Genomic DNA, 10,865 nt, shown 5'->3' with positions numbered 1-10,865 from the left:
GCAAATGCACTAGAGAAGAACTCCCTAGTGTTCGTGAAGTAAGGTGCTCCTAGTGATTTGAGTAATACTTGTAATTTTTTTTCTTTTTTATTGTATTACTATGGTAATATACTTAAAAGGTTTATGGTTTCATGTAACAAGTTTAATGTAAGCGTGTCGACCAACAGCTGCATCTTACAAAACACGAGCGTTCCATTGATTCATCACACCCACAGTCTAAAGAGATCTCGTTTTTTCTACATTATTCTTGATGTTATTTTAATCAATGATTTGTTGCGACTTGCGAGACCGATCCAATGCGCGTCGTTGCACGCTATAACAACGACTATAACGTGGTCCGCTCTCATTGGTAGTCGATAGGCTTCACCAGCTGGCATCTCCAATGAGAGCGCCCCATTGCACACGGGATCACACGCTGATTTGTCGTGTAATAAGGATATATATTGCCAACTTTATATGAAAAAATTCTACTTTTATGTTATTATTGTTTTTCCAACTTGTCTCAGCCAGCTTTGAGTATTTTAAATATTTTGACAAGTAAAAAAAAAATTCAAAAAAGAAATTATACAGAAATGTGTAACGTGACATAATCAAACCAATCAAAACTTTCCATGTAAGCCAAATTAATTAAATCAAGTTTCTGGCCGATTCACGAGTCAAGTAGGTTTTTTGACCAACCATCCGAGTTTGAATAATAAAAAAAAAAATAGAAACTTAAATACAATCGAGTTATGCTGACATCCCACCCCTATCTTTTCATTTATTATTTTTCGATTTAAAATTGTTTGTGACCCATGCCTTTTCACAAAAAAAAAAGAAAAAGACAAAATCTCAGGTTGGAAGACGATACATTGTCATCAAACAAATTTGTATTGAAGTGGAGAGGAAGATAGGGACGTCGTTACTTGGTGCTTACGATATTGAAAGCGTAAGAAGTGTCGAGGAAACACACACATACCTAGCCTCAATACAATAATATATCATCGTCATATAAATATAGGCTAGCTGCCTTAAAATCTCATGCAAATTAAAAACAAGTGAAATTGAAAAACTAGCAGGAGTAGTGTGCAATCAGCTGAGAAATGAACGTTTCTGAAGAATTAGAACATTTCTGAAGTACTATACTATTTACTCGTAATTTGATCAATGATATTTACACAGAAAAAAATTCGATACAAGTTGACAAAAATAAGGTCAAATTAATGACATTTTATTCACTTAACTAAGATAAATCGGATAGTATCGTTTTTACCTTGTTTCTAGGAATACTCTGTCAACGCCCTTTGTCTCTTTAATATTTTTTTCATAATTGGACATTGTGTGGCCGTACTATCCATGATTTATTTTTGTAATCATGTGACAGATACTGATCGGATGTGATGGAGCCAGCTCAGTAGTTCCTGATTTTCTGAAGCTGAAGCCAAAGAAGGCTTTTGCATCATGTGCCGTGAGAGCATTTACAGATTACCCAAATGGCCATGGACTTCCCCAAGAAATTGTCCGAATGAGAAACGACCACATCTTGTGTGGAACTATCCCAATTAATGATAAGCTGGTATTTTGGATTGTAGTTCATCGATGGGATCCTAAAGATTGCTCAATTGCTTTGAAATATCCAGAGTTAATCAGATGCTTGACTTGGGAAACAATCAAGAATTTCCCAGCTGAAAAATTGGAAATGGTAAAGAGCTGTGACCTTTATTCATTGTCATTCACACATTTTAGGTACCGCGCACGATGGGACATATTATTCGGCCGGCTCCGAAAAGGTACCGTGACGCGGTCGGAGACTCCATGCATGTGATGGCTCCGTTTCTCGGCCAGAGTGCCTCCGCCGGAAATGAAGACGGAGTTGTTTTAGCTAGATGCTTGGCACGAAATACTATGCCGCAATATGAGAAAATTGGAGAAGCATTGGATGAATATGTAAAGGAGAGGAGAATGAGGCTGGTTGGGTTGGCTACTCAAGCTTATCTCATTGGTTCACTTCAGGAAACTTCATCAATGTTAATGAAACTCATTATTATTGGCCATATGGCTGTTCTCTATAGGGACCCTTTCGGTCATACTCACTACAATTGTGGCTGCCTCTAACTCCTAAGAGCTTGTTGCTTGGAACTAAAGTTAACTTTCGTCGGTTATGGTTATGTAATAGTAATGTGAAGTGAGGAAGTGAGAGTAGTATTAATGTTCCCTCTCTTTTTTTTTTTTTTTTATTAGATTGGTTTGAGATTACGAGCCTTGATGTGATTGAAATCGAAAAAAAAAATAGTAACTGTTAAGAAAAGAAGATATCAACACTTATCTAACAACCAAGATTCACAAAGACAAACCAAGAACAGAGAAAGAACCAGAAACAAAATAGAAAACAATGAAGAAGAATTTACGTGGTTCGGTACCAGAGTACCTACATTCACGGCTGAAGAAAACCCAAGCTGGGCGTGAAACTTTATTGTGTATAGTTGATTTCTGGACTACAGATTACAGAGAACAAATCCCCTTCTACCAAGAACTCAAAATCTTAGTAATAGCCTCTTAACTCAACTAGAAAAGAATACTCAATGATCAGCCTCAAGTGTGTGTTTTATACAGCTCCTGGTCATAACTAATTTACCACATGCTGGCCCACACTATGCCACCTCATCAGCAACTAACTTAACAGAATGCAACTAACTCTCGGCTTCACACATCTCCACCTTAGTTCATTCTGTAAATTAAAACTTTTACTTAAATCTTCAGCAACTACTAGCTTGATTCACAAACTATCAACACCAATCAAGTTCAGAGAGTTTCTAAACTTGACTGCAGGAACTGCTTTAGTTAAAACATCAGCTGGATTTGTTAGAGTAGGAACCTTGACAACATTAATTCCACCATTAGCAATCTCATCCCTGATAAAATGCAGCCTAACATCAATGTGTTTTGTCCTTTCATGATACTTGGGATTCTTGCTGAGCTGAATTGCACTAGAGCTGTCACAGCCAATACAAACTGAATCCTGTTTCAATCCAAACTCAGACACTAGTCCACTCAGCCACTTTGCTTCTTTTACGGCTTCTGTTAATGCAATGTACTCAGCTTCAGTTGTGGACAAAGCAACAACTGACTGAAGAGATGCTTTCCAACTCACTGCCCCTCCATTCAAAATGAAAACATACCCTGTAATAGACCTTCTCTTATCTATGTCAGCAGCAAAATCTGAGTCTACAAACCCTGATACTTGGCATACTTTAGCTTCAGAACCTCCAAACAAAATTCCATGACTAGATGTACCACTTAGATACCTTAATAACCACTTGACAGCATTCCAGTGTTCTCTACCTGGATTCCCCATGAACCTGCTAACAACTCCTACTCCATGAGCTATATCAGGCCGTGTACAAACCATGGAGTACATAATGCTACCAACTGCACTAGAATAAGGCACTGTCTTCATATATTCAATATCTCTATCCTCTTCTGGTTCCTGGAACTTTGACAGTCTGAAGTGTGCTGACAATGGCACTGATGCAGATTTTGCACCACTCATTTCAAATCTGTTAAGAACCCTTTTAACATATAAAGCTTGAGTAAGGAACAAAGTTCTTGAATTTCTGTCCCTCACAATCTGCATTTCAAGAATTCTTGCAGCAGCCCCCAGGTCTTTCATCTCAAAAACTGAACTTAACTCTATCTTTAGTTTTTCTATCTCCTCTCTTCTTTTACATGCAATAAGCATGTCATCAACATAGAGGAGGAGGTAAAGGCCATCTCCAGAAGGTAAGGTTTTAAAATACACACAGCTATCATATTGGCTTCTGCAGAATTCATGGCTGATCATGAACTCATCAAACCTCAAATACCATTGCCTGGGAGACTGTTTCAGTCCATACAAGCTCTTCTTCAGCAAGCATACCATATCTTCAGTCCCCTCTTCAACAAATCCCTCAGGTTGTTCCATAAGAATTTCTTCTTCTAGACTCCCATGCAAGAAGGCAGTTTTCACATCCATTTGATCCAATTCCAGGTCATTAAATGCTGTTATTGCCAATAGAACTCTTATGGAGCTATATTTAACAACAGGGGAGAATACCTCATTGAAGTCCACTCCATGCTTCTGTGTGAACCCCTTAGCCACAAGTCTTGCCTTATGCCTAGGAAGCTCTCCATCAGTCCCTTCTTTAATTTTATAGATCCATTTGCATCCTACCAGCTTCTTGTCTTGAGGTTTCTTGACCAAAATCCATGTGTTATTTTTCTTGAGTGAGATGATCTCTTCATTCATAGCACCCAACCATTTTTTCCTATCTTTACTGCTCATGGCTTGTTTGTAGTTTGTAGGCTCTTCACCAATAACTTCTTCAGCTACTGCTAGGGCATAAGAGACCATATCAGCTATGCCATACCTTTTTGGTAGCTTAATGACTCTCCTCTGTCTGTCCCTTGTCAGTTGATAATCATCCAATTTCAAGTTGTTGTGTACTCTCTGATCAGTTCTGGAATCCTTCTCTATGACCTCAGATTCCTCACTGGTCTCCACCTTTTGGTTGTCTTCCTCATTTCTATCCAGGTCAGTTGCTGTAAGCTCAGTTTCTACCCTTTGATGCAGCATTGATTCTTCATCAAACACAACATCTCGGCTTATAAGGGTTCTAGATGGTTTTCCATTAATGCACCAAATTTTAAACCCCTTAACACCCTCTGGATACCCAATGAAGTAACCCTTTATGGCCTTTGGTTCCAACTTTCCTTGGTTTATGTGAGCATAAGCAAGGCACCCAAAGATTCTGAGGTTGCTGAGGTCTGGTGGCTTTCCTGACCAAACTTCCTGAGGAGTCTTGAACTGCAGGGCAGATGAAGGGCTCCTATTTACCAAGTAAGCTGCTGTAGTGACAGCTTCTGCCCAGAAATGTTTGGACATATTTGCATTGAACAACATGCACCTCACCTTTTCAACTAGGGTCCTGTTCATCCTTTCTGCCAACCCATTTTGCTGAGGTGTATGCCTTACAGTTTTGTGCCTTGCTATCCCTTTCTTGATGCAGAACTGGTTGAACTCATTTGAGCAATATTCTAACCCATTGTCTGTTCTTAACCTTTTCACTCTCCTCTCTGTCTGGTTTTCCATTAGAGTTAGCCAGTCCTTAAACTTCTCTAGTGCTTCATTCTTTTGCTTCAGTACATAAACCCAGACTTTTCTAGAAAAGTCATCTATAAATGTAATGAAGTATCTGGCACCACCATGAGATGAAACCTGAGAGGGTCCCCATAGATCTGAATGGATATAATCCATGGTGTTTTTGGTTTCTTGCTTTCCTGGATTAAATCTTTGCCTAGTTGCTTTGCCAAACACACACTTTTCACAGAATGGTAGTGGTGAGATAGGATCAGTTCCTAGCAGTCCTTGTTTACTGAGCTCTCGCAAACCTTTTTCACTCATGTGAGCTAACCTCATGTGCCATAGCCTGGTTTTATCACTACTTACACTATTAGCCCCAGGTGAAACTACAGAGCCATTAAGAACATACAATCCATTTCTTCTACAGCCTTTCATTATGACTGTACCCTTTCTAATGATCTGTAGTTCTCCATTTTCAGCCTTTATGCTACAGCCCAATTGGTCTATCATCCCTAAGGATATGAGGTTTCTTTTAAGCTCTGGAACATATCTAACTTGTTCTAAGCTTATGACTCTACCATCATGCATTTTAATGCTAACTGATCCTATACCACCAACCTTACAAGCAAGATTATTCCCAAGTAAAACTCTTCCACCATCAACCTTTTCAAAGGTTATAAAGAAATCCTTTTGGGGACACATATGGAAAGAACACCCTGAGTCAAGTATCCACTCACCAGAAAATTTCTTATCTGCAGCAATGAGAACATCTGCATCTTCTGACTCTCCTTCATCTACAGATGCAATGTCAGCCTTCCCACTTGATTCTTTCTGTAACTTTTCAAGCTTCTTTTTTTCAAAGCAGTCTTTTATATAATGTCCTTCCTTCTGACAGAAGTAACATTTTCTTTTCTTCTTCATCTTATCAGTCTTCTCTTTCTGATTTTTGTTCTTCTTATCTTTGTACATCTTCTTTTCTGTCTTTGCTTTGGCAACTAATCCATCCCCAGTGATCTGATCTTTGCTATCTGCTCTTTTCTTCAAGTCTTTAGATTCTAGAGCATTCTTGACATCTTTTAGAGTGAGGGTTTGCCTACCATAGAGCAGAGTATCCACGAAGTGTTCATAAGAATCTGGTAATGAGCTTAACAAGATGAGAGCCCTATCTTCATCTTCAAGCATTACATTAACATTTTCAAGATCGAGTATGAGCTTGTTGAACTCATCAACATGGTCTCTCATAGCTGTCCCCTCTTTCATTGAGAATGTGTAAAGCTTCCTTTTCATGTACAACCTCTTAGCCAGAGATTTCTTCAAGAAAAGCTCTTCCAATTTTGCCCATAACCCAGATGCTGACTTCTCTTTTGCTACTTCTCTCAGTACCTCATCAGACAGGTGAAGGATGATCGTACTGTGGGCTTTATTGTTTAAGGTCCTCAAGTCTCCACCTGAACTTGAAGAGCCTTCTTCCCTCTCTTTCTTGGACTTCTGTTCTTCCTCACCATCCAGGGCACTGTCTAAGCCCTGTTGAATCAAGATGGCCCTCATTTTCAGACTCCATAGGTAGAAGTCATTTTCTCCATTGAATTTCTCAAGGTCAAATCTAGTGGTTCCCATCCTTGAAGATCAAGAACAGAGTGCTTCGTAGCTCTGATACCAATTTGTTAAGAAAAGAAGATATCAACACTTATCTAACAACCAAGATTCACAAAGACAAACCAAGAACAGAGAAAGAACCAGAAACAAAATAGAAAACAATGAAGAAGAATTTACGTGGTTCGGTACCAGAGTACCTACATCCACGGCTGAAGAAAACCCAAGCTGGGCGTGAAACTTTATTGTGTATAGTTGATTTCTGGACTACAGATTACAGAGAACAAATCCCCTTCTACCAAGAACTCAAAATCTTAGTAATAGCCTCTTAACTCAACTAGAAAAGAATACTCAATGATCAGCCTCAAGTGTGTGTTTTATACAGCTCCTGGTCATAACTAATTTACCACATGCTGGCCCACACTATGCCACCTCATCAGCAACTAACTTAACAGAATGCAACTAACTCTCGGCTTCACAGTAACAATATTTTTACTATGGTTAGTATACCATCAGAATAAAATAATTTTACTGTAGGACAAGAAAATTTCACTGTAAGAATTTTTTTTCCTCTTACTATTGATTGTACTAATTACTGTACGTACGTCATTATTTGAAAAAAAAAAAAAAGGATCTGTAGCTAACTAAAAGTTAATTTTGACATAAGTGAAGCTCTAGAACTTAGTTGGCCCAAAGATGTGTATGTTTCTGTACGGATCAGAGCTTTTTGGGCCTTATTTGTGGGTATTGATGTGGAAGTACGAGTGAGCATCGCAATAGGTGAAAGTTTGAAAAATAATTAAATAGGCTTAAATGAAAATAAAAGGACTAACAGAGTAACATGTTATGCTTAAGATTTTGACTGAATAATTTTCAGGCAACTTTATTTTTTAGGTGATTATTTCCGATTTAAATTTTAAAAAATCGTAAGGACTAAAAAAAATAATTTGCACTTTACCCATTCTTCCCCATAAAATAAATAAACAAAACAAATAAAACTAAATAACTATCTCAAATTCAGTAACTAAGAGCATTTTCCTTTCAGTTAAATTTACATTATTATTATCTAAAAATTTTGCAATCACGCTCTTAAAAAAAGATAGCGCAAAAATTAAGATGCCGCTACTTTCATGGAAGTCAAGATTGCTACACAATGAAATATGCATTTTTATTGTAAGTTGCTTGCTGATATATCCTTTCCTTTTTTTAATATAAGATTATAATATTTCATTACTTGGACAGACTACTTTTTGCTTTCTCTGTCAAAATTGTACAAGAAATAAAAATAATATATTTCATTTCCATTAAGAGCAAATGGAGTGCATGAACCTCCTATATATAATAATTTCAAACATGGTGATCATAAGTAATGGGCCCTTTGAAATAATTCGTATATATATAATTTAAATTGTAGCTTCTAAACGTGAGTGTTGCTGAAGCACACAAATAGATCATTAATTTGCAGTATTAATGGATCAGAAAAGCAATTTCAAGGTTTGTGTTACTGGAGGTGAAGGTTTTGTTGGCTCTTGGCTTATCAAAAAGCTTTTAGAAAAAGGCTATATTGTCCATACAACACTGAGGCCAAACTTGGGTATCTCTCTTTTTTTTATTTTTCTTTCTTAATTTTGTCATCAATTACATTAATTCCTTGTTAAATTAAACTTAATTTCAATATTAATTTGCAGAAGATAAATCTAAAGTTGATCTACTTAAGAGCCTCCCTGGTGCCGAGACAAGATTAATTTGTTTTGAAGCTGAGATATATGATCCTGATACTTTTGAAAATGCAATCCAAGGCTGTGATTTTGTTTTCCATGTGGCCACTCCCTTGCAACACATTGACGGCTACCTGGTAATTAGCTTGCCTCCTGCAACACACACAAGTAATAATATTCTCAATATTGCCACTGTAAAATAATTATATAAAACTTTAGGAATCTAACTGTTACAATTAGTCAAATTTGATCACGATTTTTCATACAGTACAAAAACGTTGTTGAAGCCTGCGTGGGTGCTGCCAAGAAGATTGCAAGCTTTTGTGTAAAATCAGGAACTGTGAAGCGACTAATATACACTGCCAGCGTATTGTGCGCATCGCCACTCAAGGAAGATGGCTCTGCTGGCTACAAGGACTCCATCGATGAAACATGCTATACTCCTCTTGATCATCCACTTACTTGTCATAATGAGTATTTGAGGGTTCGTAAGTTTGCTACAGATCTTAATTTTCCTGAGTTCTTAAAGATTTTGTGCTTATATTTTACTTAAGGGGCCATGATGACCTCGGCCTAACGGTTGTTGTACGCACCAACGTGAGTCCCCTCACGGAGATTAAAAAATAAATTAATCTTCCTCCCATAGATGTGGTATGGATAGATATGACGCCCTCGTATTTGTATTTTCATGTGAATATGTTAATAAGTCATATGATTTAATAGAGTCAACATAGATATACTATTAAACTATATGATTTAATAGCTTGTCTATTTGAAGAAAATGAGGACAGCAACACTTGAGATTATATATAGGTAGAGTGCTGTTTCTAATTGTTGCAGATTTTTGAACTAGGCTCAGTAGATCTTTGGGTTGAAATGATGAATAAATGAATTTTGACTTTCTAAATCCTATGTTATTCTTATTATTATTATTATTTAAAAGAAAATTTTGGTGTGGGAAAGCACAATTTAATTTTTTTAACCCCTTATATATTTTTAAATTTGAACTTAGGTGGCCAGTTAAAAAAAGCTAATTGAAAATCACTCGGCCAAGCCCAGACTACTAAATTCTAGATTATAATATTTATGATTTTGTTTTTATTAAAAACACAAAATTTTGCTTCTGTACTTTTGAACTTCAAAAAGAGAGAGCAATTTAGATTTAACTTTTGGACAATATTGTTATCATCATAGGTATACATAGAGTCAAAGATGAAATCAGAAAAAGAACTACTGAGTTATGGAAGCAGTGGATTGGAGGTGGTAGCCCTAGCACTGGGGGTTGTTGCAGGGGACACAAATCTACTCTACAGTAGCACCCCAGTAAGTGTAATTGGAGGTCTGTGTCAGCTTACAAACAATGAATACGTTTATCAAACCCTCAGGGATACAGAAGAGATACTTGGAAAGCTTCCACTTGTACACATTGATGATGTTTGTGAAGCCCACATCTTCTGCATGGAGAAACCTTCAATGACTGGTAGATTCTTTTGTACAAACGTCTTTGTTTCATCAGCAGAAATGGCCTCTTGCCTCCAACAGAATTATCCTGAGTTTCACATCAAACAAGAGTAAGTAGCTAATTAATTTTTATCACATATATCTACAAATTAAAATCGATTTTCCCTTCAGCTCTCAATATCCAATTTCCTGCTTGGATATATAAAGCCAATAAAAAATTATTTGATTCTCCTCATACAATGTTAAATGACTTTGGTGGGTGGGTGGGTGTATGGCAATTATATAAAATCTATAAGTATATATTACCAATAAAGCTCTTAGCAGTATATAGCATTGAATTTTAGCAATTTAGCGGCCAACTGGAATCAACTATGCAAAAGTCTCTATTTTGTAAAGTATAGACCTCTGTGTTACATCACCATTTTTATTTAGTCCACAAAGAATGACATTTAGGTCTCACTTTACTTAAGTGCAGTATTTAATTGACAAAATTAATTTTGTTTCAGGTATTTGGATGTGCCAAAAAGGGAAATTAAATGGGGTGGAACGAAGCTTGAAGAGAAGGAATTTGAATACAAATATGATTTGAAAATGATATTAGATGATTCAATCAAGTGTGGTAGGAAGTCGGGTTATCTCCCTCAATAATCAAGTCTCCTATTTGTTTCTATGTAATGTGAAGGATTACAATGAATAATCGATGGAGTGCGCAAAATTGTTGCCCATAAAGAGGACCTTGTGCTAAATAATTATTATTTTTTTCCCCTTACGGTGTTTCTTCGTTCCGTTGAAGTTATATTTTTGTTGGCTAAATTAGAATTTAGAATCTTCCAATTATTAGTGATATATATGAATTCTAGAGGATCACCAAAAAAAAAAAAAAAAATTGGATTTTGGACTAGGTTGAGATATTTTCACCCACTGTTTCTATAAACCCACCCACCACTTAAAAATATTTACAATAAGTTCATATTATTTTTAATAAAAATATTTAT

General features: G+C 36.6%; 2 protein-coding genes across 2 annotated transcripts; both read left to right on the top strand.

Moving 5' to 3' along the window:
• The first annotated feature begins 296 nt into the window (after nucleotides 1-296).
• Nucleotides 297-2,094, top strand: LOC112099715 (monooxygenase 1-like). Its single transcript, XM_024187160.1, is given in 3 exon segments — nucleotides 297-335; nucleotides 1,364-1,778; nucleotides 1,781-2,094. Coding segments are annotated over 3 exon segments (768 nt in total).
• Nucleotides 2,095-8,116: 6,022 nt separating this feature from the next.
• On the top strand, nucleotides 8,117-10,628 carry LOC18047966 (putative anthocyanidin reductase). Its single transcript, XM_006441732.2, has 5 exons — nucleotides 8,117-8,285; nucleotides 8,380-8,546; nucleotides 8,678-8,893; nucleotides 9,604-9,980; nucleotides 10,377-10,628. The coding sequence occupies exons 1-5, from the start codon at nucleotides 8,162-8,164 to the stop codon at nucleotides 10,516-10,518; spliced, it is 1,026 nt and encodes a 341-aa protein (XP_006441795.1). The 5' UTR covers nucleotides 8,117-8,161; the 3' UTR covers nucleotides 10,519-10,628.
• The last annotated feature ends 237 nt before the right edge of the window (nucleotides 10,629-10,865 follow it).

The sequence above is a fragment of the Citrus clementina genome, unplaced genomic scaffold, assembly GCF_000493195.1.
Source record: "Citrus clementina cultivar Clemenules unplaced genomic scaffold, Citrus_clementina_v1.0 scaffold_3, whole genome shotgun sequence".
Classification (NCBI taxonomy): domain Eukaryota; kingdom Viridiplantae; phylum Streptophyta; class Magnoliopsida; order Sapindales; family Rutaceae; genus Citrus; species Citrus x clementina.
This window is presented reverse-complemented; position numbering and strand designations above follow the sequence as displayed.